Source organism: Phyllobates terribilis, unplaced genomic scaffold, assembly GCF_046119375.1.
Source record: "Phyllobates terribilis strain yellow unplaced genomic scaffold, ASM4611937v1 Scaffold_4__5_contigs__length_816908805, whole genome shotgun sequence".
Lineage (NCBI taxonomy): Eukaryota > Metazoa > Chordata > Amphibia > Anura > Dendrobatidae > Phyllobates > Phyllobates terribilis.
In genome coordinates, this window is record NW_027362764.1 from 708,979,894 (window position 1) to 709,002,277 (window position 22,384).

Here is a 22,384-nt window from a genome sequence, read left to right on the forward strand (position 1 = left end):
GGAAAGTTATGAAATGTCCTATGTATATCTGTCCTATTCCTGATCTAAGGGTCTAGACTTTTAGCTGAGATGAATCTGTGCTACAGTAAATTTATCACTTAAACATGAGCCATGTATGAGGGAGCCGGAGTCATGGAAATTGAGGAGTCGGAGATTTGGCTTACTGACTCCAACTGCCCTGCCGGCAATGCCGACCAATTTTTTTTATTTTTTGTTAAGGCTATGTTAAAACAGATTTTTTTTTTTATATATACATATATATTTTCAAGTGGAAACCACTTCAGGAAACACTTCAGTTTTTGGAAGAGTTGTGTATTTTTTTCCCTTTACCCCTTAACGACCAATGATGCGGATAACCCGTCATGGCTGGATGCACGTTCGCGCACCATGACGGGTTATCCCCATCATGACTTTGAACTGTAACTGCATGTAAACACGCAGTGACAATTCAGTACCGACAGCTGAGCGGCACGAGAAGGGGTGCAGGGACCCATGCCGGCGGTCCCTGCACCCAGATCCCTGCGATCGGTCAGTCAATCTAACTGACCGATCACAGCATGATCACACAGGAGAAGCTGAGCGCCACCCCTGGCTGTTAACCCCCTGAATGCTGCGATCGAGCACCATCGTAGTGTTCAGGAGGCAGGCAGAGGGACAGGAGCTCCCTCTGCCTTCAGGTCGGCACCCCCGTGACGGCATCGCGGGGGTCCGACCTTTTCCATGGTGACCTGGGGCATCACGGGGCCCGACCGTTGCCATGGCACAGCATGGTCTCAGGAGCTTTCACTATAGGTATAATGTATTGCAATGCTAGTGCATTGCAGTACATTATACCTATGAAAAAGTGAAAGTCCCATAGTGGGACTAAGTAAAAAAGTTTAAAAAAAGTAAAAAAAAAAAAAAAATTGTAAAAATCTAAAAAAAAAAGTAAAAAAAATAATAAAATATATTATACTAATAAAGACAGATTTTTATGTAAAAAATAAACAAAGTACACATATTTGGTACCGCCGCGTCCGTAACGACCCGATCTATAAATGTGTCACACTAGTTAACCCCTTCAGTGAACAGCGTAAAAAAAAAAACACATGGGAAACTATGCCTTTTCATCATACTGCTGGAAAAAAGTGGGATAAAACACGATCAAAAAGACGGATGTAAATAAAAATGGTACTGCTGAAAACCTCATCTTGTCCCGCAAAAATCAAGCCGCCGTACAGCTCCAACGGCCAAAAAATTAAAGTTACAGCTCTCAGCATACAGTGATGCAAAGATAATTCTTTTTTATGTAAAAGCGCAAAAACGTAAAAAAACGACATAAATGTGGTACCGCTGTAAACGTACTGACGCGAAGAATAAAGCTGCCTTATCAATTTTACCACACAAGTAACGGCAACAAAAAAAAATCCTGAATTGTTGGTTTTTGTTCATTCTGCCTCCCAAAAATCAGAATAGAAAGCGATCAAAAAATGTAATTTGCCCGAAAATGGCACCAATAAAAATGTCAACTCGTCCTGCAAAAAACAAGCCGTTACATGACTGTCGGCCGAAATATAGAAAAATTATAGCTCTCAAAATATGATGATGCAAACATTTAGTTTTTGCAAAGAGAAAAGCGTCTTTTAGTGTGTGACAGCTGTCAATCATAAAAACCCAATTTGAATCTGGTATCGCTGTAATCGCACCGCCACACAAGGAACGGCGTAAAAAATAAATGAAACCAATTCTTCACCTGCTGCTGATTTGTTTATTCTGCTTCCCAAAGATTGCAGTACGGTTTGGCACACATTTATCTTGCGCTCTGCGCTGAGCGCTTACACCAGAGTTTCCGTGTAAATCTCTGAAATATGTGATTCAGACGGAAACCCCGGCGGAAGATTCCCTGTAATGAGGCAGATGTGGATGCCGTCTGACCTATGATTTGGCGGTGTCCATCTTTTTAGGCATAGATAAAACCACGGTCAGCCACAGTTTTGTGCACCTCTGAAAAGGACAACGCTGAACAGAGGCCAAATGGAGTCCAGAGTAACTCTGCTGCCTCATCTCATTATAGTGAATGGATCCCTCCAGGGTTTCATCTGAATCATGTCATTTGGAGATTTAGATGGAAACCCCAAAGTAAGTGCTCAGCGTAGAGCACTGGATAAATGTGATCTAAAATGTTATGTAAAATGTTCCCAATAAAAGCTTCACATAAAAGCCCCCACTCAGGTCTGTCATGTGTTAATGGAAATATAGGGGGCTTCCACGTTACGGGTAGTACAGAGGCTCTGGAAAAGCTAAATGGCTCCTCACTCCCCAAAAGAAATTCAGCAAATTCTGCGCTCCCAAATCCAAATCCCCCCTCCCTTCTGAGCACCGCAGTGTGTGTAAACCACATTTAGGGTCCACATGTTTGGCAGGGGTATAATTTCCAAAATGGGGTCACTTGAGGGGGGAGGGATTCTGCTCTTCTAGCACTTAGGGGCTCTGTATATGGAGAAATATTCTAGGAAAATCTTCACTTCAAGAGGAAAATAGCACCCTGTCCCTCCAGAGTGTCACCGTGTGGCCAAGCAGTACTGTACAACCACATAGGAGTTATTGCCACATTCAGCAGAAATTATGGGACAAATTTTGGTGCCATTTTTATCCATTATACCAGTGTGAAAATGTAAAATCTGGGGCTAAAACAAAATTTTTGCAGTAAAAATGTAATTTAGTTTTTCCTCACTGCCCAATGGTATAAAATTCTGTGACCCACCCTTGGTGTCAGTATGATCACTGCACCCCTACATGAGTTCATTGAGAGGTGTAGTTTGTAAAATGGGGTCATTTATGGGGGAATCTGCTGTTATGGCACCTCAGGGGCTCTTCCAGTGGGTCATGGCACCCTCAAACCACAACAGTAAAATCTGTACTATAATATGGTGCTCCTTCCTTTCTGACCTTTGCACTGTACCTCAAAAGTAGTTACCAATTACATGTAGGGTATTGGCGTGCTCAGGAGAAATTGCACAACAAACTGAGAGGTCAATTTTCTCCTGTTACCCTTGTGAAAATAAAACATTTGGGGCTAAAAGAACATTTTTGTGTTTTTTTATTTTCATGGCTCTACGTTATAAACTTCTGTGAAGCACCTGGGGGTTCAAAGTGCTCATCACACATCTAGATAAGTTCCTTAAGGACGCTGGTTTCCAAAATGGGGTCACTTGTGGGGTGGGTTTCCACTGTTTAGGCGCATCAGGGGCTCTCCAAATGCGACATGGCGTTCGCTAATTATTCCAGCTAATTTTGAATTTAAAAAGTCAAATGGCGCTCCTTCCCTCCTGAACCCTGCCGTGGGCCGAAACAGTGGTTTTCCGCCACATATAGGGTATCGGCGTGCTCAGGAGGAATTTCACAATATATTTTGGGGTCCATTTTTATTTGTTACCCTTGTGAAAATAAAAAAAATATATTTTTTTGTGAATAAAGTTGAATGTTCTTCCTCATTGCATCAGTTCCTGTGAAGCACCTGAAGGGTTAATAAACTTCTTGAATGTGGTTTTCAGCACCATGAGGGGCGCAGTTTTTGGAATTTTGTCACTTTTGAGGATTTTCTGTCATATAGACACTTCAAAGTCACCTCAAATGTGATGTGGTCCCAAAAAAAAAAAAAAAATGGTTTTGTACATTTTTTTGGAAAAATGAGAAATCGCTGGTCAACTTTTAACCCTTATAACTTACCGTATTTTCCGGAGTATAAGACGACTGGGTGTATAAGATGCCCCCCAACTTTTCCAGTTAAAATATCCGAGTTTAGGATATACGCGCCTGTGGCGCTTCCCTGCAGTCCTCAGGAGCGAGGTCTGAGAGGCAGAGAAGGAGGTACCGGTAATAGGATACAAGGGCGGGCCAGAGGGATGCGCTACCGCTCTGATAGTCTTGGAGACAGGGAGGGCTTATAAATTACCATAATTATACGCCTTATAAGACGACTCCTGACTTTTGAGAAGATTTTCAGGGGTTAAAAAGTCGTCTTATACGCCGGAAAATACGGTACTAACAATTTTTTTTTTTTCCCCCAAAATTGTGCTGATGTAAAGTAGACATGTGGGAAATGTTATTTATTAACTATTTTCTGACATATCTCTCTGATTTCAGGGCATAACAATTCAAAGTTTGAAAATTGCTAAATTTTAGCCAAATTTCCGTTTTTGTTTTTTTTTTTACAAATAAACGCAAGTGATATTGAAAAGTTTTTACCACTGTCATGAAGTACAATATGTCTTGAAAAAACAGTCTCAGAATCGGGGATCCGTTGAAGCGTTCCAGAGGTATTACCTCATAAAGTGACAGTGGTCAGAATTGTAAAAATTGGCTCGGTCCTTAAGGGGTTAAGTGTATTTTGCAACTTTTTGATTGAACAGTCCTTAGTTTGGAGCAAATTCTTTGAAGTAGGTACTGAAGGAAGTGACACACATTTTTTTCCCACCAGGTGTTTATCAGAACCTCCTCGGGGAATAAAAAAAAAAATGTACGACTTCGTGTCGTACGTCTTCCGGTGTCGCACAGCCGGCGTCTGCCGGTGTCGTACAGCCATCGGAGCTAGTTCAGAAGTCTTATAGAATGGAAAAAATATATATATATGTTTAAATCGCCCCTCTTTTCAAAAATAAAGAAAAAAATAAAAATATCTGGTATCCTTGTGTCTGTAAAAGTCGTATATATATAAAGATATACAATTATTTAAAACTACCTTTTAAGCGCCCCCCCCCCCCCCCAAAAAAAAATGAAATGCCAGAATTTTTCTGTCTCCATACGTCTCCCTCCAAAAATTAAATAAAAAGTGATCAAAATTTCATACAGTGCCTTCAAGTAGTATTCAACCCCCTGCAGATTTAGCTGGTTTGATAAGATGCAAATAAGTTAGAGCCTTCAAACTGCAAACGAGAGTAGGTTTTATGAACAGAAGCATAAATCTTACAAACCAAAAAGTTATGTTGCTCAGTTGAATTTTATTAAATTTTAAACATAAAAGTGTGGGTCAATTATTATACAACCCCTATGTTTAATATTTTGTGGAATAACCCTTGTTTGCAATTACAGCTAATAATCGTCTTTTATAAGACCTGATCAGGCCGGCACAGGTCTGTGGAGTTATCTTGGCCCACTCCTCCATGCAGATCTTCTCCAAGTTATCTAGGTGTCTCATGTGGACTTTATTCTTGAGCTCCTTCCACAAGTTTTCAATTGGGTTAAGGTCAGGAGACTGACTAGGCCACTCCAACACCTTGACTTTTTCCCTCTTGAACCAGGCCTTGGTTTTCTTGGCTGTGTGCTTTGGGTCGTTGTCTTGTTGGAAGATGAAATTACGACCCATCTTAAGATCCTTGATGGAGGAGCGGAGGTTCTTGGCCAAAATCTCCAGGTAGGCCGTGCTATCCATCTTCCCATGGATGCGGACCAGATGGCCAGGCCCCTTGGCTGAGAAACAGCCCCACAGCATGATGCTGCCACCACCATGCTTGACTGTAGGGATGGTATTCTTGGGGTCGTATGCAGTGCCATCCAGTCTCCAAACGTCACGTGTGTGGTTGGCACCAAAGATCTCGATCTTGGTCTCATCAGACCATAGAACCTTGAACCAGTCTGTCTCAGAGTCCTCCAAGTGATCATGAGCAAACTGTAGACGAGCCTTGACATGACGCTTTGAAAGTAAAGGTACCATACAGGCTCGTCTGGAACGGAGACCATTGCGGTGGAGTACGTTACTTATGGTATTGACTGAAACCAATGTCCCCACTGCCATGAGATCTTCCCGGAGCTCCTTCCTTGTTGTCCTTGGGTTAGCCTTGACTCTTCGGACAAGCCTGACCTCGGCACGGGAGGACACTTTCAAAGGCTGTCCAGGCCGTGGAAGGCTAACAGTAGTTCCATAAGCCTTCCACTTACGGATGATGCTCCCAACAGTGGAGACAGGTAGGCCCAACTCCTTGGAAAGGGTTTTTTACCCCTTGCCAGCCTTGTGACCCTCCACGATCTTGTCTATGATGGCCTTGGAATGCTCCTTTGTCTTTCCCATGTTGACCATGTCTGAGTGCTGTTCACAAGTTTGGGGAGGGTCTTAAATAGTCAGAAAAGGCTGGCAAAAGAGATCTTTAATCCACACATGTGAAGCTCATTATTCTTGGTGCCTGAACTACTTCTTAATACTTTAGGGGGACCAAACAGAATTCTTGTGGTTTGAGGGGTTGAATAATAAATGACACTCTGAATTAACTTTTAACGTTTTAAAAAAAAAAAAAAAATTTGCTGCAGTGCATTTCCCACTTCCAGGCTGATCTACAGTACAAATGTCACAATGCCAAGTTAATTCCGCATGTGTCAACCAGCTAAATCTGCAGGGGGTTGAATACTACTTGTAGGCACTGTATGTACCCCAAATTTGTTTTAATAAAAAACTATAGCTTGGGACACACAAAAAAAATAAGTCCGCACACAGCTCCATGTATGAAAAAATAAAGTTACGGGTCTCAGAAAATGGCGACACAAGTCAAAATTGTTTTTTTTTTCTACAAGCTTCAGAACTTTTTCAACTTCTAAGATCTAAAAAATAAATAAATAAAACTTTAACTTTGAGATGGGAATATGACCTGGCATTACCAATTTTACATAATGTCGTTGTAAAAGCAAAACCCAAAAACTAATGGTGGGATTGCGTTTTTTTTTTTTTTTCGCCACTTCACTTCAATTTTTGAATTTTTTTTTTTAATCTTTTTATGTACATTATACAGTAAAATAAATGGTGTCATTCACAAATTACAAATGGTGGCTGTGTCCAAGGAAAAATAAAAAGTTACGGCTTTTGAAATAAGGAAGCAAAAAAGAAAAATTTCCTGGTCTTGAAAAGGTTAATGTAATATTTCCTGTTTCCCTAGATTTTCTGCGGTGGAGGATGGCTCTGACCTTGTGTCGGAGGAGCGCTCGCTGTCTACTTTCCGCTCTGCGTCATTTGCCCGTCACGGCCCCCAGGCAGCTGAAGAAAGATGATCCTTTTTCATCACTTCCATTTTATATTTTACAAACCACAGCGAGGAGAAGTATTTTCCAGTCTTGGGCCATCTGTACACAATCCAGCTCCGAGGACGGCGTAAAGGTCCCTCACCCAAAAACCAATCATCTGCCTGTCATCAGCCAAAAGCAACAGGAGACCGATGTAATACCCCGAGTGGAAAGCGATCCAGAAGGTACAAAAGCTCTAATCACCCCTAAAAACTGTGGGGTACATGGAAATCAAAACGTGAATATTTTTCTGGAATTGACGACAAAAAGGTGGACGAATGAGCTAACCTAAGGATACGTCATCAATGAAAAAGTAGTGGACAACCCCTTTAATAAAAAGGTGGCCATGCATGTTTAGGGCTCTCTCCATTCACTTCTATGGGAGTCAGCTGAGAGGATATGCTATTAATGTCTAAGATAATGATAACCCTATATAATGTTAGATTTTTTTTATTTACCGTATATACTCACGTATAAGCCGAGTTTTTCAGCACATATTACTCGAGTATATAGAAATTCCGTTGGTGGATAGTGGGAGGGAGGGGTTGCGGTGGCAGAGGAGCGGGGCACAAGCAGTAGCCGGCTGCTGCAGCTACCACGTGTGCCCCCTGCTAAAGGTAAATGAATATTCCCTCTTCTCTACTCCCATGGGCATGGAGAAGAATGAATATTCATTCTTTTAAGTAGCAGGCATAGAGGAATGCTGAGCCGCGGCTCCTGCTGACAGTGCCCGCTACTAAAGAGAATGCATATTTATTCTTCTCCATTCCCATTGTCCCGGCGTGGAGAGGAGTGAATATGTCGGCAGCTCACATCAGCGTCTGAGAGCGCATGGCAATCCTGGGGCCATGCATACCAGGATTGGGGGATGAAGGGGCCATGCATACCAGGATTGGGGGATGAAGGGGCCATGCATACCAGGATTGGGGGATGAAGGGGCCATGCATACCAGGATTGGGGGATGAAGGGGCCATGCATACCAGGATTGGGGGATGAAGGGGCCATGCATACCAGGATTGGGGGATGAAGGGGCCATGCATACCAGGATTGGGGGATGAAGGGGCCATGCATACCAGGATTGGGGGATGAAGGGGCCATGCATACCAGGATTGGGGGATGAAGGGGCCATGCATACCAGGATTGGGGGATGAAGGGGCCATGCATACCAGGATTGGGGGATGAAGGGGCCATGCATACCAGGATTGGGGGATGAAGGGGCCATGCATACCAGGATTGGGGGATGAAGGGGCCATGCATACCAGGATTGGGGGATGAAGGGGCCATGCATACCAGGATTGGGGGATGAAGGGGCCATGCATACCAGGATTGGGGGATGAAGGGGCCATGCATACCAGGATTGGGGGATGAAGGGGCCATGCATACCAGGATTGGGGGATGAAGGGGCCATGCATACCAGGATTGGGGGATGAAGGGGCCATGCATACCAGGATTGGGGGATGAAGGGGCCATGCATACCAGGATTGGGGGATGAAGGGGCCATGCATACCAGGATTGGGAAATTTATCAGTGGCTGCTCATTTCCCACCCTAGACTTATACTCGAGTCAATAAATTTTCCCAGTTTTTTTGGGTAAAATTAGGTACCTCGGCTTATACTCGTCGGCTTATACTTGAATATATACGGTATTTATTTTAATAGCTCGTAGAAGCGTCTGACTTTTCTTGTCCTTTTTTCCTTTCCAAGCACTGGAGGATATTCCTTCTTTATCTCCACTGGATGCTATGACAGAAGATGAAGTTACGGCGATGATGCCAGTTCCTCCAATCCCTCCATCTTCCTTTACACTTCGAGACTATGTGGATAGTTCAGAAACTCTACAGAAGCTAGTTCTGCTTGGTGAGTGGCACCCGCTATCTACAGCTAATGCCCTGATATTCTCAGCACGATTTCTAGTTTCTAAGGCTCTATTCACATTTTGTTTTAAAGCAGGAATATTTTCCGACATTATCCGCTGTATAGATGTGCATCCCATACATACTGCCAGTGTAGAAAATAGTACAATGCCACACAATACATGCGCATATATACAGCAGATACCAGAAAATGTTGTGACCTACGCACCAACATGGTCATGGGTTTGAAAGGAAGTCTGTCAGCAGAAAAAAGACTGTTCAGACCATTCACAAGTGCTCTCTGCACCTTCGGGTGGCCAAGCAGCTCAGTGCACTTTCCCACCTACTTATTTTTGATTGACCGCTCTGGGTTTACAGGACCCTGAAGTCAGAGATAGAAGGAAAGATTGTACTGAGCGCCTGTGCTTGGTTTGAACAGTCATTTTGTGCTGACAGACTCTACAATTAGCAGAAATATGACAAAAAGATGTTCTGCTGGGATAGATCATGACATTTGTAGTTAATTAAATCGGTTGTCCCATGAACAAGGAGCATTTTAATCAATAGATGTTGGAATAAAAATAAGTTCCGCAATAGGATGTGTTAAAAAAAAAGTTTCTGTGCGGAGATCTTATAAATGTGCCCCTGCTATATACGGCTGAGTCTGACCATGCAGGAACATGGACTGCATATTGCACATCTCCTTGCCAGGGGAGGAATAATAAGTGATTATACAGACGACATAGAAACTACTTTCTGTGAGGTAACACATTTCCCTGCCTGTTTTATCACAGGAGCAAGTGTTTCTTCCGCAACTCCAGTACCAAGCAAATAAATCAAGTCATTAACATATGCGCTGAGCAGCAACCGGAGCGCTTACCTCACTGACTTGATTTACGATCAGCTTGGGACGAGATGCAGAAGAAACAATCATAGGAGCGAGTGTTTCTTCTGGAGCTTATCATAAATTACGTCAATAAGGTAAGCACTCTGGCTGCTGCTGAGCTCATATGTCACTAACTTGATTTATGGTGAGCTCCAAATGCTGGAAAAGCTGCAGAAACACTCGCTGCTGTGATAAAACAGGAAGGGAAATGTTACCTCACAGAAAGCAGCAGCTGCAGACCCATTCTGTCCTGTCTGTATACTCTCTTTTCCTTCTTTACCTGCCCAGGAGATGTGGTATGATCAGACCATGTTCCTGCACGGTCAGACAACCATTACTCAGTACACAGCAGGGGCACATTTATACGATTTAGCTCAGCACAGGAACATTTATTTTTATTAACACATCCAATTGTGGAACTTATTTTTATTCCAAGATCTATTGATTAAAATGTTCTTTATTCGTGGCTCTATTACTTTAATACAACTGTATACATAAATCGTATACTGCTGGCTATATGTTTATGTCGATCTGTGGCAAATATGTAGATATACAGATGCACGTGTCTGGTGGGACTGGGGGAAACACTGAACATAGTCTGAATTTAGCCTAACACCTTTCTAACTGGTAATGGGACACTCTGGTGCTCAGTAATTTGCCTGGGGTATAAGGAAAACATATTTTTGCTTTGTTACCGCCAATATTTTTTGTGACATTCTGCTTCTTTAAATGCCTTCTTATCATAAAATTGGGAAAATAAGAGAAGAATATGGCCTGACAGTTGTGTAATGCAGTGTGCACGTCTTTCCACTATGTAGGTCACAGTAAATTACATTGTGGTTTTTGCACTCAAACTATTTAACGGCTTTGAGAACCAGGGAAACTTCAGTGATGTGATGCTGATATACAGCACTGTGCAAAAGTTTAAGGCAGGTGTAGAAAAAACACTACAAACTAAGAAAGCTTTAAAAATAGAAGTGTTTAATATTTTTTTTTATTATTATTAATTAACAAAAAGCAAAGTGATTGCGCAAAAGACAAATCTAAATCTAATCAATATTTGCTGTGACCGCCCTATTCCTTTATTAATTCTTCTCTGTACACTTGTTCACAATTTTGTAAGAACTCGGCAGTGAGGTTGTTCCAAACATCTCGGAGAACTAACCACAGATCTTCTATGGATGTCGCTTGTGCTAATCCTTCTGTTTCCATGTAATCCCAGACAGACTGGATGATGCTGAGATCAGAGCTCTGTGGGGCCGGATCATCACTTCCAGGACTCCTTGTTGTTCTTTACACTGAAGATCGTTCTTAAAGGGGTTGTCCACTACTTTGACATTGCCCTATCCGTAGGATAGGGCATCAATGTATGATCAGCCGGGGTCCCACAAGCGGCAACCCTGCTGTGGCCGCAGCGGGGTACTGCACATCCGCCACCCATTCAATTGAATGGGAGGCAGATGTGCATTAACAAGCGCCGGCCATTACAACTTGACGGCCATGCACCGCTGGTAAGGACTTCCGGCTGGCGGCCACCGCCGCCAGCACCGATAACAGCTTATCGGCGGGGGTGCCCCGTGCGGGACCCTGGCTGATCATACATTGATTAATGACATTGACTGTACGTTTCGGATCAGAATAAATTTTAGAGCTAAGCGGATGCCTCCATGATTGTGTTACAAGATGGATTAGTATCTGCCTGTGTTTCTCATCAATGAGGACACCATTGATCCCCAACTCCATTTCCTAAAATTCAGTCCCAAACTTGCAAGGACCCTCCACCCTGTTTCACTGTTGCCTGCAGACATTCATCTGTCACCAGCTATATGTCCAACAAACTATGTTCTGTTTCAGCCAAATATTTCACATTTTTACTAGTCAATCCAGATCCACTGCCATTTTTCTGCACCCCAGTTCCTATGTTTTCGTGCATAGTTGAGTCACTTGGCCTTCTTTCCATGTCGAAGTAATTACTTTTTTGGCCACAATTCTTCCATGAAGACCACTAGTAGCCGGACTTCTCAGTAGATGGGTGTAGCTGGGTCTCGCTGGTTGCTGCCAGCTGAGCTGATGGCACTGCTGGACATATTCAGATTTCGAAAGTTAGTAAGCATGATGTGACTCTCATCTGCTGCACTAGGTTTTCTTGGCCGACCACTGTGTCTAGAGTCCTCAGCATTGCCCATTTCTTGGTGTTTCTTCAAAAGAGCCTTGAACAGCATATCTGCTTTGAAATCTTTACCTAGGAGATGTCTTGCTGTTGCAGTATAACTATCCTGTCTGTTGCTGTGCTCATTCTTGCCATTGTGTATGACCTGTGATAAGACAGAAGAACAAAGTTCTGGAAGTTATGAGATGGCCCCCTCAGAGCCCTGATTTGAACATCAAATCTGTTTGGGATTATAGGAAAAAACAGAAGGATTCGTGCAAGTGACATCCAAAGAAGATCTGTGGTTAGTTCTCCAAGATGTTTGGAATAAACTCCCTATTGTGTTCCTTCAAAAACTTTGTACAAGTGTATCTAGAGGAATTGATGCAGTTTTGAAGGCAAAGGGCGGTCACACCGAATGTGATTTCGATTTCTCTTTTGTTCATTCACATTGCATTTTATTAAAGAGAATTTTCTATGTAATCCGAAGACAGCATGAGGTAGGGGTTAAAACAAAGATTTCAGTGATGCCTCTCATCAAGCTCTGCGGTTTTGCCTGCTTGGAGTGACTTTTTTTTTTTTGCACCAGGAGCTTATCATTGCTGGGACACAGTAGCACGTGCATGCTCGTCCCACAAGCCCCCTCCTGTGATAGGCACCTTACTGTCTATGGACATTGTATATACAGAGCCTGGTGTGGGCGGGGTTAGCTTCCTCAGCTCTGCTGTATTGCTAAATCTAATTGCTCTGATGGTGTCAGAATGGCTGCACCTAGTACTCTAAGTGATACATCGTTGGATTCAGGTTCTCTTTGTCTACATCAGGCTGCTCTCAGATGAGGTAGCAAAAACCTGACAAATTCCCTGTAATGAATAAATATAAACTAAAAAATTAACACTTCTATTTTTTTTTTAAGTATTCTTACTTTGCAGCATTTTTCCACACCTGCCTAAAACTCACATGTTATCTCACATGTTTGTGGCACAACATCAGCATAGATGTATGCGAGATGGGGCAGAATAAGGATCCTTGTTATGTTGATGTTCATTGGTTTGGAATGAAAACACATATTTTGATTCCCAGGTGTGGATTTATCAAAGCTAGAAAAGCGACCAAATGTGGGAACGTTTCTCTTGAAGTTGGACTTTGAAAAGGATATCAGTAAAATCCTCTTTTTCCTGAAAGATGTGGGTGTAGAAGACAATCAGCTGGGAGCCTTCCTGACTACAAATCCATTTATCCTCAGCGAAGATCTGGACAATCTGCATAAAAGGTATTCATCTCATTTATTACAAATTACAGACATTTATGGCAAATCCACAGAACGTGCCATAAATATCTTATAGATGCAAGAGCCAGCAGTGCCTGGCCATTATCGGAAGTGCAGATCGAGCGCTGCATAGGTGCTGTCACTTATTTATTAACACCTTTGATTTAGAGATGGGTGCAAGTCCCAGATGTGGACCCATGTCAGCTATCAGACATTTATCTGCTGCAACCAGTACCAATTGTATGGCACTATTGAGTTTAGGCCATCAGTGCTTTAAGTTCCCATAAATCTTTCAAAGTACTTGGGGTTCAATCCATCAAACATTTTGTAACGTCAAAATATTGGAAATTTTGCTAAATGTTTGTGCAATACTTAGTTTGCTGTTTTTACGCCAGGTCGGCCATCTTTACACAAAGTGAGTGAAACTTAGTTGAAGGGGCGTAATCCAACAAATTCATTATAATTTACACCACAAACTATACCAGTAATGTAAGAGGCGCACAAATATTAATACATTTGGAGTATCTTAACCCAGTGGACTGTATATCAGTATTGGAATACAAAATGCTGGGTTTAATTCTCTCCGGACACACGGAGCTAGCAGGAAACAATTTAGGATTCCGCAATTTTTATTTTTAATTGTATTCACATTTGCATTGTGGTTTTGTGTTCTGCTTCTCTGCCAGATCTGTAGCAGCGCTTCCTACGCAAATGTGAGTAGATACACATTAAGCTTGCCTTGACTGCACCGATATTGACAGGTTCTGCCGACAATCCATTGTGTATGGGGCCCGCTAACCGATGATGTCAGGAGATATAAGGATCAAGGGTGTCTGTTTTCAGACTGTCGATCCTTTTGTTCCGATTAGATAAGCCACCTCTAGTAATGTCTGTCGGCGTCTCTCTCTTAGCGAGCGCTCATGTGTAGGGGAGACTTGGCGACATAGCTGTCGGGGCGATCACCATAGTTCAGCCGACATATTTCTAAGGTGTATGGGGTGCTTTACAGATCCTCCTTTTTGTTATTTCAGGTTTGAACAAGGTGAACTCCCGTAACGTGTGCACAGTGTCAGGATGACTCTGATGTGTCCTTTTATAAGATGCTTTTGGCGGTTAGGTGAACTCCGGTAACCTGTGCACAGTGTCAGGATGACTCTGACATGTTCTTTTATAAGATGCTCTCGGTGGTTCTCATCACAGTGTCCCCTATAACCGCTAATTAATAAGGGAAAATCTCGATGAGCTTCAAAGGGATTCCAGTGACAACACTGAAGTCAGATAACAGGCACTCTGCTCTTTATAGCTGCACAAGGGGGGTGTTCAGAGCTGCTGACAGGCTCCCGCACACCACCCTGACTATATCGTATGAATTCACTTCCCAAATGGAAACGACCTATAGAATCGGTGTATCAGGCGACCTTGGCCGCTCAGGCGCTGCAGTCATTCCTCACTTTTCTCTGGGGACTGACTCCTGTCTTTTGTGGAGTTTAGCAGCTGCTGCTCTGCAAATAGTCATCTCTAATCTTCGCTTTAATAGCTCTTTGCAAGCGTTGTACTTATAATGCACTTTTAATGGGATGAACACTGTACTATTAGTTATGACTTATTTATTCAATTTTTTTTTTTTTTTTCATCCTTATTCTTAATTTTTTTCCAATTTTTACAACATCAAATGTTGCACACCTTTTATGATTTTAAAATATTGAACTTTTTTCTTTTTGAAAAAGGAAGTGTTGTTTTTTTTTCTTGCTGTTGCTTGTAAATTAATTTATATACAGAACATCCCTCAAAATCTTTTATGTCTCAATGAATACACTAGTGAAGTGACCTAATTCTTCAGGTCACTATGCTGACATTTAATACGCTTTAGTTTTTTGTTGGGTTTTTTTTTTTTTTTTTTTATGGTTGGTATTAAAATACATTCTAGACCAAATAATGATGTTTGGGGGTTTTTTTGTTACTTTTTTCTAAAATTGTTTTGGAATCCTTTTAGGCGTCAACTTGTGTTTGCAAACTTCTGAATGCTAGAACTTTACACTTTGGGGCCTAGTTCATAAAGACCACTATTTTACATGTCAGTCATAATGAAGGGAGTAAGATGCGCCTAGTTCATTAAGCGCACACTACTTAAAGAATTAGAAATTTTGAAAATTTTGCAATTTTCAAACGTTGAATTTTCATGCCCTTAAATCAGAGAGATATCTCACACAAAATAGTTAATAAATAACATTTCCCACATGTCTACTTTACATCAGCACAATTTTGGAACCAAAATTTTTTTCGGTTAAGAACTTATAAGGGTTAAAAGTTGACCAGCGATTTCTCATTTTTACAACAAAATTTACAAAACCATTTTTTTTAGGGACCACATCACATTTGAAGGGACTTTGGAGGGGCCTTTATGACCCAATTTTTTTTATTTTTGCAGGGGTAATAGGAAAAAATGGACCCCAAAATTTGTTGTGCAGTTTCTCCTGAGCACGCAGATACCCCATATGTGGGGGAAAGCCACTGTTTGGGCGCACTGCAGGGTTCGGAAGGGAAGGAGCGCCATTTGACTTTTTGAATGTAAAATTTGCGTGAATAATTAGCGGACGCCATGTCGCGTTTAGAGAGCCCCTGATGTGCCTAAACAGTGGAAACCCTCCACAGGTGACACCATTTTGGAAGCTAGACCCCTCAGTGAACTTATCTAGATGTGTGGTGAGTAGTGATGAGCGAGTATGCATCATTAACCCTTTTGGCGAGCACGCTTGGGTGCTCACCGAGTATTTTGGCGTGCTCGGCATTTCAGTCATTGTCGCCACGCCTGCAAGTGTCACCGCTGTTAGTCAGCTGTGACACATGCAGAGATAGCCTGGCGAACAGGCTATCTATGCATGTTCGCTAAAGTTTTGTTTTAGCCCCAGATTTTACATTTTCTCACTGGGAAATGGATAAAACTGGCACCAAAATTTGTCCCACATTTTCTGCTGAATGTAGAAATACCCCATATGTGGTTCTACTGATTAGCCACACGGCGACACTCGGGAGGGACGGAGCGCTATTTGCCTCCTGGAGCGCAGATGTTCCTAGAATAATTTGCAGACTCCATATACAGAGACCCTAAGGGCTAGAATAGCAGAATCTCCCCTCAAATGACCACATTTTGGAAATGATACCCCATTGTGAATTTATCTACAGGCGTGGTGAGGATTTTAACCAGAACTCAGACTCCCCCATACATGGCTCATATTTAAGTGATAAATTTACTGTAGCACAGATTCATCTCAGCTAAAAGTCTAGACCCTAAGATCAGGAATAGGACAGACATTTATAGGACATTTCATAACTTTCCCAAATTCTTATGAGAAAAATATTCCCCACAAACTGCATTGAACTACTGTACCCAATTTATTATATATTGTCGGAGTTGGGGTCGGTCCATTTTATACCAACTCCGACTCCACCAAAATGGGCTCCGACTCCGACTTCACTGCCCTGATTTTGACTTCATGGGTGTTTTCCAGAAGCAAGCAGCAGTGGATGTTGCTGAGTGAAAATTGCAAACTGCCGTTGTAGTGACCAGTACGTTATTCCCAGCTTGTGCTTCTGGAGACATGTACCTGTAAATTAGGTGGGCTCTCATCACTACAGAAATGACAAACATGTAGACGCTAACTGCTGTTTAGGCACATTGTGGGGCTCAAAAGGGAGGTGGGTATTTGTATTTGGGAGCCGAGAATTTGCTGAATTTCTTTTGGGGGGCAAGGGCCATTTCGCTTTTCCAGAGCCCTTGTGCTACTAGTAACGTGGAAGCCCCCTACGTTTCCATTAACAGATGACGGACCTGTGTGGGGACTTGCTTTATTTGTGGATTGAGTTGAAGCTTTTATTGTGATCCAGAATGTTATGTAAAATGTTCCCATTTATCCTGAGCTCTACGCTGAGCACTGATATCGAGGTTTCAATTTAAATCTTTGAGTGACGTAATTCAGATGAAACCCCTGAGGGATACATTCACTGTAATAAGGCAGCAGAGTTAGCGCTCCTTCACACGTCAGTGTGTCCGGTACGTGTGTTGACAGTTTCCATACATACAAACGTGGACCTATTCAAATTAATTTGTCTGTGCACATGTCAGTGTGTTTCCACAGACCATGTGTCCGTGGGCAAAACACGTTGACATGTCAGTTTTTTCGAACTGCACAGGCTGCAAAATGCCCCACACTCATGACACACGGATGATATCCGTGTGTCATCAGTGTGACGCGTACAGGCGCCTGGGAATCAGTGTACAGTTAGCGCTGTTTCCAAGTGCCGGGTGCTGAAGGCTGCCCTCATCATTGTCCCCTGCTTGTGCTGTGATCAACACGAGCAAGGGACAATGATGAGAGTAGTATTCTGCTCCTGCTGTGTCCTGGTGTAAAAATAAGAATAAAATTAAAAAAAAAATCCTAATACTCACCTGTCTGATGATGTCCCCCGCTGTAATCCACCTGACCGCTCACACAGAGGAGCCGTGGAGAAGGATTCGCTCCAACGAGCGGGCCCGGACCTCCGCTGAGCTCACTGAGTGACACGACACCGCTCACTGAGCGCAGCGAGCGAGTCATTCTCCCCAGCTCCTTGGCGTAAGCGGTCAGATGGGTTACAGCAGGAGACATCTTCGGATAGGTGAGTATAAGGATGTTTTTATTTCTATTCTTTTTTTTATACCAGGACACAGCGGGAGCAGAATACTACTCCCAACATTGTCCCTTGCTCGCACTGATCGCAGTGCAGGCAGGGGACAATGATGAGGAGAGCGTTCAGGACCCGGCACTTGGGAACAGCGCTAAATGTACCGCTGATTCCCAGGCGCCAATACGTGTGATCCTGATGCGGCACACAGGTACACATGGACACTGATATCTCCGGTACTGTTTTCTCTGGTACCGGAAATATCAGGTGTGAAATCGGCGTTACTCTTGACTCTGTCTGGCCTCTGTTCAGCGGTGGTCTGTTTTTCAGTGGTTCACAAAAACTGGCCAACTGTACTTTTATGCACTCCTAATAAAAAGACAGATACTGTGGAATCACTGGCCAGGCGGCGTCCACGGTGCCTCCATCTGCCTCATTATATGGAATCTTGTGCCGGGGTTTCCGCCTGAATCACTTATTTCAGAGATTTACACGGAAATCCCGGTGTAAGCGCTCAGCATAGAGCGCAGGATAAATGTGAGCCGAGCCTTACTTCGATCTTTGGGAGGCAGAATGAACAAATCAGCTGCTGGTGAAGAATTGGTTTTATTTATTTTTCACACCGTTCCTCTTGCTGTATAAGTGATTAGACGACTTTATTCTTCGGGTCGGTGCGATTACAGCGATGCCAGATTTATATCGGATTTTTATGACCGACAACTGTCACACACTAAAAAATGTTTTTTCTTTTTGCAAAGACTAGTTTTTGCATCGCCATATTTTGAGAGCTATCATTTTTCCATATTTTGGCCAATAAAGTCATGTAATAGCTTGTTTTTTGCAGGACAAGTTGACGTTTTTATTGGTGCCATTTTCGGGCATGTGACATTTTTTGATCGCTTTCTGTTCCGATTTTTGGGAGGCAGAATGAACAAAAACCAACAATTCAGGAATTGTTTTATTTTTATTTTTCATGCCACTCCACATGTGGTAAAGCTGCTTTATTCTTCGGGCAGTGCGATTACAGCGATACTACATTTATATAGTTTTTTTTATGTTTTGGCGCTTTTACACAATAAAAAACTAATTTTATAGAAAAAATATATATATATTTTTTTTGCATCGCTGCATTCTGGGACCTATACCTTTTTTATTTTTCGGCTGATGGAGCTGTATGGCGGCTTGTTTTTTACGGGACAAGATGACGTTTTCAGCGGTACCATTTTTATTTACATTCGTCTTTCATGGCTTTTTGTTCGGTGGTATGTTGATAAAGCATAGTTTTTTGCTTCGTTTTTGATTTTTTTTATTTTTTTCATATACCGTGTTCACTAAAGGGGTTAACTAGTGGGACAGTTTTATAGGTCAGGTCGTTTCGGACGCGGCGATACCAAATATGTGTACTTTTTATTGTTTTTTTTTCATAATAATATTTATTTATGGGTACAGTATGTGTCTGCAGTCTGATCACTGCTATACCTTATAGCTGTCAGCCCTGAAGACACAAGATAGTTTGATCATGCACTGCGCATGATCTAACTACCTTGCTAGTGCCTGGTGACCCGGATGTCGTCATGACAACCATGGCAACGATCGGGACCCCACGATGACGTCGCATGGTCTCCGACCCAAGAGCAGAGGGGATTTTGTCCCTCTGCTCGCTTGCTAAATGCTGCGATCGCAGCATTTAGGGGATTAAAGTGCCGGAAGTAGCGGCTCTGAGTGCCGGAAGCGGTGCGGGCACTGAATGCTGGGTGTCATCTGTCAGAATCAACTGACACCCAGTGGCGATTGTGCCCGCACCACTTCTGCGTGCAGGTGCCAACTTTTCATGAATTAGACGGGTGGGAGCCTCATCCCCATCCGCCTATGCTCTGCCATGCCCATTTAGCTGTAGCTGACTGGGACTGGTGTGAAAGCACGAAAAGTCACAAAATTTTGCTCAAATTTCGAGTTGCACAAAAATTGAGGGTTTTTTTTCATTTTTGTGTGCACTTTACTGCAGAATTCTGGTGTAAACACCTTTTTTATGAATTGGCCCATATGTTTCTCTGACACAGACTGCTGTTGGGGTAAGGCCGTCTTTTTAACAGGGATGACTGTAGAGCACTTTATAATAAGCCCTAACGTAATATGTATGAACGGTAACCTCGAGTCAACATACTTTAATTCTGCTCAATATCAAATGATAAAAATTCATATAAAACAATAATAATAATCAGAATTAAGTTCGTACGGAAGGTTCGGTCTTCCATATCAGTCAAAGCTTCTCATGTGGCCCCTTGGGAAGATTAATTGCCCACCCCTGCTGTAGAAGGATCAGCCTATTTCTGATTAAGCTACCCAATAGAAATGGGGGGCAGTATAATTTGATCCCGCCATAGTCATGGACCTTCGATAAAGCAGTTGAAACCCTGTGATTGGAAGAGTTTCCATTCCCAGTAGAGCAATAGGGAGCGCTAACAATAAGAGCTACGCCGCACACCATCAAAAAACACTCATGGGATAAAGGGATTTTTTTAATGTTTGTATTTGGGGCTAAAAATCATTTTTGCAATTGGGATTCATTAAAAATTTTGCACATTCAGCTTCAATGTGGTCTTTGGTCATAAATCAGCTGAGAGGAGCTTAGGAAAAAGATGAATAAGAGTTACAAACTCCCCATCAGACTGCCATAGTGGGCTGACTGACAGATTCTCAGTTAACTCATTCAGCAATAGAGCAAAATGGAGGCTACAGAAAGCACGTGATGCAAATTTTTAATGCAACCCAATGATTTTTAGCCCTATTTACATGCATTTAAAGGAAACTTGACAGCTGATACATGCTGATAGTTCATCGGGCAGCATGTATCAGATTGTAACTGTAGAATTTCAGCCAAGTATTTTTAATTCTTGAGCACTAAGATGTTTCAGAAAAAAACATAGTTTAATAGCCGCCGAGGACCAAGCTGCATGGGAGACTAGTCGGGCAGGTGGGTCCCCTGTGGCTTCTCAACACCCGCTCCCCTTAAATGATAGGTCTCTCCCTAAAGACACTCAGGGAGAGACCTGTCACTCCAGGGAAGTGGGCGGGGAGAAGCCGCAGGGGACCCACCTGCCCTTTAAAGGATGTTTCTGGGCACAAAGTAAAAAAATTAAAGGTATCTAGCCGTCCCACTTTTGAACCCGCAAACCAATCCGATGCATTTATTTTCCATTTTGAGGTCCCTTTCGGGCCCCTCCTTTCATTGACATGTGCTGTCATCGTTTATATCCAGCGCTTCGGATGCTTCTGCTTTCTTTTCCCATTTCTAAGTGTTAGAGAGCAGCGAGAAGGGGGAAAAACCGTATACAAATCTGCATTGGTTGGTGTGGGGGTGGAGTATCTGCGAGAATAGAGAAAACCGGCTGTAGATAAGGTGGAAAGCAGCAGCACCCTGGATACACACAGACCTCACATCCAACCTATATTACTGGGAGGAATACTCCCACAAGGGAAAAAAAATCTGAAACTGCATATCAAGGGCTCCGAAAATGAATGAAGATTGCAGTCTAAAACGTAGTGGTTAACTTTTAGTTAATAAAAGTGCACAAACAGAAAAAAAATATTTACACATGTAAGATATCCATTGCCTTCAAACATGCATTAAAAAATAGTCTGTTCACCAGGTTAAGCGCCTAGTGCTGGACTTTTTTTGGAGGATCAACTGACCATCTAATGTGTATGGGGGCCTCCTTATGATCCCCCGGCAGTTTATTTTGGGAGACTTTAAGGATGGGGCGGTGTAATAATCTGTCACGTTTACAATGTTCACCAATAGGAAAAAAAAGAAACACTTTAAAAATAGGCTGTGCGGCTTGATAAACAGTTCTTGCTTCTGTAGTAGTAGAAAGTTATTTTATTTAACTACGCGTTTCAGTGCCAAACAAACAACTTTTCCAAGATCAAAAAAAGTTTGACCTTTAGGCTATGTGCCCACGATGCAGAAATGCTCCGGATTTTTTCCTGAGCGTTTCTGCATCTCCCTGGCAGAAAAAAATGCATGCTGAGTGTACATGCTGAGTGTACATGCTGAGTGTACATGCTGAGTGTACATGCTGAGTGTACATGTGTTTTTCCTGCCAGGGACATGCGGAAGTGAAGCGTTCTTCACTTGCATTTCCACATGCGGGTTGAGAAGCGCTTTCCAAGCGATTTTAGCATCACTTGGAAAGTGCTTGACAACTTTGTCACACTATATAAATCCATGCAACCGGCCTGGATTTATATACTGTGACCCGAGAGAATGTGAAAAAAAATAAATAAATAAACCTATATACTTACCTTCTGATGGCCCCCGCTGTCTTGCTGCGCTCCTGTGCTGGCTGCCGGCAGATCGCGGTACGCTGTACTGAAGGACCTGCCGTCACATGACTGTGACGTCACCGCACGTCCTTCAGTCCTGCGCGATCTGTCGGCAGCCAGCACAGGGAAGGAGTCCGGGGGCCGTCGGAAGGTGAATATAATCTTTATTTTTTATTTTATTCTTTTTTTACAGCTTTTAATTGTACCTGGGT

At 42.6% G+C, this 22,384-nt stretch overlaps 2 protein-coding genes across 7 annotated transcripts in view; one reads left to right on the plus strand and one right to left on the minus strand.

The window, feature by feature from the left end:
• The window catches only part of PTDSS1 (phosphatidylserine synthase 1), a 71,229-nt gene that overhangs the window by 41,074 nt on the left and 7,771 nt on the right, over window positions 1-22,384 (minus strand). The gene's annotated exons all lie outside the window — the stretch shown is intronic.
• MTERF3 (mitochondrial transcription termination factor 3) overlaps window positions 1-22,384 on the plus strand; it is a 48,583-nt gene that overhangs the window by 8,481 nt on the left and 17,718 nt on the right. For all 5 annotated transcript variants that reach the window (XM_073679647.1, XM_073679646.1, XM_073679645.1 and 2 more), the window contains 3 exons: window positions 6,903-7,211; window positions 8,731-8,883; window positions 12,998-13,187. In XM_073679647.1, the coding sequence (XP_073535748.1) occupies window positions 6,920-7,211; window positions 8,731-8,883; window positions 12,998-13,187 (635 nt within the window). In that variant the 5' untranslated portion in view covers window positions 6,903-6,919. The remainder of the gene's footprint in view (window positions 1-6,902; window positions 7,212-8,730; window positions 8,884-12,997; window positions 13,188-22,384) is intronic.